This window comes from Pholcus phalangioides, unplaced genomic scaffold (assembly GCF_987345545.1).
Source record: "Pholcus phalangioides strain wild (caught in Gottingen) unplaced genomic scaffold, Ppha-v1.0 ptg000020l_1, whole genome shotgun sequence".
NCBI classification, from domain to species: Eukaryota; Metazoa; Arthropoda; class Arachnida; order Araneae; family Pholcidae; genus Pholcus; species Pholcus phalangioides.
Window position 1 is genome coordinate 5,705,318 of NW_028301613.1, and position 4,937 is coordinate 5,710,254.

The 4,937-nt window shown below is 43.4% G+C and overlaps 1 protein-coding gene across 1 annotated transcript in view; it reads right to left on the minus strand.

Moving 5' to 3' along the window:
- The window catches only part of LOC149070839 (pre-mRNA splicing regulator USH1G-like), a 65,914-nt gene extending 65,352 nt beyond the window's left edge, over positions 1–562 (minus strand). Inside the window, exon 1 of the mRNA XM_089248561.1 lies at positions 196–562. Coding sequence (XP_089104687.1) covers positions 196–371 — 176 coding nt within the window. The 5' untranslated portion in view covers positions 372–562. The remainder of the gene's footprint in view (positions 1–195) is intronic.
- Positions 563–4,937: the final 4,375 nt, after the last annotated feature.

Genomic DNA, 4,937 nt, shown 5'->3' on the forward strand with positions numbered 1-4,937 from the left:
TTTGGGTCAGTACAGTGTCTGAAGGAGCAGTTGACGGGTGAATTGAGCGTCCTCCATGAAACGACATCGCAGAACTACACCTATTTCTTGAAGTGCGGTCTTGGTGATTTTTTTTTTTTGTCTCCGTAGGGTCCCTTACACGCCCCTGTGCAGTCAAATATTTTCATTTTGCTTAGATAGGAGATTTGTACATACCCTCTGCCGACAATGAGTCTCAAGGCATCCAGGTGCCCATAGTAGGCGGCCCACATGGCCGGTGTCATGCCATCCTCATCCTGGGCGTTCAATTCTTTCCTGTTGCCCTCGTGCAATAGATCCAAGTGACCATCCCTCGCGGCTCGGTGGAAACGGTCATAATCGTGGTACGACATCACTGTGCGTCTGTGAGTGTGCCGACTCTTCACATAATATCCACAAGAGAGAGATTGCCACTGCGCTAATGTTGGTCTCACATGGAAAAAACACTAGCAAAAGTCAAGTTGGTCTCGCACTATCCAATTCCACACACACACAGGGAAAAATTTCCCGAGCAGACGGCACATCCAAAGTTTACCGAGGCTATTCCACAACTGAAGAAACGTAAACAAACCACCTACAACACGCGTTAGATTCGCTTTACCCGCACGCAGTCGTGCTGCCATCTAACGTATACGAATCGAAGTTTTCTCTCGTATACTGCTACCCCCAAAATTATTGAAATTTTGTCAATCCCGGAATTATTCCTCTCATTAAGTTTGAAATGCCATTAATTCAGAAATTATTTCCATTTTTTTTAATTTACAAATTTCATTTCTTAAATTTTTTTCATTAATTCTGAACAAGGGTGTAGCGGGGTGTCCGGTCCCACCCTAGATGTGAGAAAATGACCGGGAAAAGACAGTCAAATCTATCATTGGTACCCGAACGTTTCTGGACGCCCCCGATTCTGAATTTCATTCTTGTTAGAAACGAAGAAAGTTTTAGAAATGATGAAATTCAAAATTAATGGAAGTTTCAGAAATTAGGCCCATCATTTCAACTTTTTTTTTAGGAGGGCAACTAAAATGACGGGCCTGCTGACGTCACGCATGCGCTCAAAATTTGATTGAGACAGCCTAGGGTTTTTCTAGGAGACCCAGGTGAATGGGTACACACACAAAAAGACAAGAATATGCAATTAGGACCCGTTTTCCTAGGAGTAGGTTTTTTTGCGTGCAACGTAAGACGCCTAAGAGCTGGCCGACCTTATAGCATTTCTGGGCCTTCCTGTTGTGGAGAAGTCAGAGGCGTATGTAGCGCGTCCCGCCGATTTTTTCCACATTGTGTTCTCATACAAATCAAACGCTCTAATGGGGATTTGCAGACATCACAAACGTGTTGCGTGGTGAACTTGAGCGTTTCTGCCGATGCGAAATGGTCTCGTTCGGTTCATATGCTTTTCAATATACGGATGAATCTTTATCAAAGCCGGGTTTTCCTAGGAATAGGTTTTTTGCGCCGCGTGAAATGAATTAGACCATTTTGCGCCGGAAGAAACGTGTTACATAATTACACTACACGTTTGTGTTTTCCTAGCGTGGCGCGTTAGATCACACACAGGACGGCTATATATGTCCTTGGCATCAGCTACTCTGTCGTCTGCATGCTCCGGTTTGAAGGGAAGGGAAAGAAAACAAGAGTGTTAAGAGAACATGGGCAAAACGCGCGGGGCACGACGCATTTGACTCCTCCAGAAGCAGTCGGCCAATCACGCCCGACGTAAAGCGCTGTCATGGGCCGCGTCACGCTCTGTAGGGAAATAGTCATACTGATTTTCTTATTGGCGAGTGGACGGCGTGTCGCGCTGAGTGATTCACGTTGCACAGAAAAACCCGGCTTTAAGGGGTCATTAAAGTATTACGTGAGCATCGATTGGGGGAGTCGGTGTTTACGTCATCAACCGACCTTTATAAAAAAAATATGAAATATTCTTAATGGCATCTTACTCGATGCGCCAAAAACGAGAAAACCTTTCACTAGTTTGTGGCACCTCAACTTGCTCCCTTTTGATAAGTCGTCTACAGAGTTCACTTTAGTGATCGCTAGATGTTCCACGGATCCTTCACGGGCTCTGGAACTGTGCATCACTCAAGTAATCTATGATTATGACGCGGATAACTTGAGCGAAGTAGAACTACAATGTGTGGAGAGGAACTGCCACATATCATTCAAAGGATCTCTAAATGTGAGACGGAACTGTCGTGGTTCACTTAAGTGATCTGTGAATGTGCCACGGGCCGCATACTTTTTGATCTGAAAAATGTGCTGCTTGGTTCATTTTTTACAAAATTAGGTTTTGTAACTGGGCCTCATTTGGCCCGCGGATAATGGCCCTAGGCGCGAAAGAAACGTATGCAAATTTTCGTCGCAGTGAATAAAAGGCGTGGACGCCAGCCCTGTGAAGCTATTCCAGCGTGCAACCGGTCTAACAGTTACAACGTACGGGATAATAGCGCCCTTTTGTAATAATGAAAAACCAGACATGTATTCCTCAGGTTACATTTGCATGCACGGTGTTTTTTCTCTCCCGAAGAATTGAAACAGGAATGGCGTTTTGTTTGCGGAGCAGCCGTTTCATGTTAGACCTATGCATTCTTTGATGAAAATGTATTGGTTTTTCCCATCTTTTCTGAATCACCCTGTATAGCCGCCCTGAACTGATGCCCCATGCTAGGAAAACAATCACGCTACGAGTTTGTAACACGTTTCTGCTAACGTGAAACTGCCCAATTCGGTTCACGCGCCGCAAAAAACCTAATCCTAGGAAACCCCGCTTATTGAATTTTATCGACCCTGAACCAGAAGTGAATCCAAAGGGGGAGTCGGAAAAATATGTCTGTCCTGTAAAAAATATATGAATCTATAGGAACTGGTCCAACCTACCCTGAGCTTCCTTTGTAGGGTTCTATGCGGCACCGTCAGAACATGTCTCCGGTCAGATTGGTGTTCTTAGCGCGATCGTCATACTATGAAGAAATAGTCAATATATTTGCCTACTTACTCGCGAAGATCATTGTTCCAGATCCCATCATGTAACCTGTGCGCGGACGGACACGTGGTGAGAAACTCCAGGGTCTATGGGCAGCTGTTAGATTCTGAGAAGTGTCACTTTTTTCCTATCATACTTCACTTTAAAGCTATATTTCTCTCCCCCCCCCCCTTTAATTACTTTACTTGGCTTCCCTTTTACTCCTAGCTTCCTTAGGACCGCGAGGAGGGGGGGGGGTTGGTTTATAAGCATATGGTGTCAGGTTAATAACTGCCATACACTAAAATACGAAGTAAAGCACAATAGGCGTTTAACAAAATTACGCTTGAATTTCCAATACGCATAACAGTACAGCACATCACGCGATTAACAATAATGACCACTACAGCCCCATGCGAGATACAATACGTAATAAAGCGCGATACGCAATGCACAACGTCCCATATCAGAGTGCATACGACGACACCCAGCAATAAACTTGTATCCGGCTCACGAGCCTGAGCCCCACCTCCTTAATATTTACCAGTCTCCGTAGTACTTGTAGAAATATCGGATTTGAGCCCAAGCAACATTATATCCGAATACGCGATTAATAACAATGCCCAGTTACAACCCAATGCGAGATAAAATACGTAATGAACCATGACACCCAACAATATGTAATAGAGTGCAATATACGCGATGCATAATTTTACCGCCCAATATGAGAGTACATAGGCATAAACTTATCAGGCTCACTAGCACGAGTACCTCCCTAATATTTCCATATTACCTGTAGAAATACTGGATTTAAGCCCCTAAACAACGTTATATCCTTATACGCATTACAATACGCGACTGACCACAAGGCCCAATACCCAACAATACGTAGTAAAGCGCAATACGAAAGTGCATAGGCGTAAACTTGTATCTGGCCCACGAGTCTGGTAAATATTGGGGGGGGGGGGTTTCAAAGTCCCCATAGTACTTATAGAAATATGGGATTTAAGCACCTCCAGTATTTTTAAGCCCACGCAACATTATATACGAATACGCATCGCAATACGTGATTAACAATGCCCAATTACAGCCCAATGCGAGATAAAATACGTAATAAATCACGACACCGGTCAATATATAATAGAGCGCAACATACGCGATGCATAAAATTTTACCGCCCAATATGAGAGTGCATAAGCGTAAACTTATCAGGCTCAATAGCCCTTGCCCCCCTCCCCAATATTTGCTGAAGTCTACACATTAGAAGAATTATTGAAGAATATTGGATATGTAGAAATATTGGATTCGAGCCACTCACAACATTATATCCCAATACGCATTACAATACAGCGCAATACGCGACCGACCGCAAGGCCCAATATACCCATTACAATACACGATTAACAACAATGTCAAATGCGAGATAAAAGTGTTATAAACCACGACACCCAACAATACGTAATACGCGATGCCTAAAAAAATCCGCAATACGCGATTGCATAGGCGTAACTTTAGATCAGCCTCCATGGGCTCGATGTCTTCCCCACCTCCCAAATATACGCCAGTCTCCATAGTACCTGTAGATATATTGGATTTGAGCCCCTTCCCCAAAAACTTTATGCACCATAATATACAATACGACTCCACATTCAACTTGAATCTCTCGCATGCACATCATTTCTCTAAACTGCGGATAACACATTCTACCGAATGGTTAGATACAAAAAAACACAGTTAATGTTCATTATTCAACTCCGGGGACTCTTTTATAGGTAAAGTATAATATTAAAAAAGAAATTATAACCGTCCACAGGAAACACTCGTACAAAATCGTTTCACAGCAATTTTTCAGAGCAGAAGAACCCCCATCGTGTACGTTGGATCCTGTTCGTATAGGATAAGAGTAAATTAAAAACTCAAAACTCATAGCGAGGACACGAGAGACAAAGAG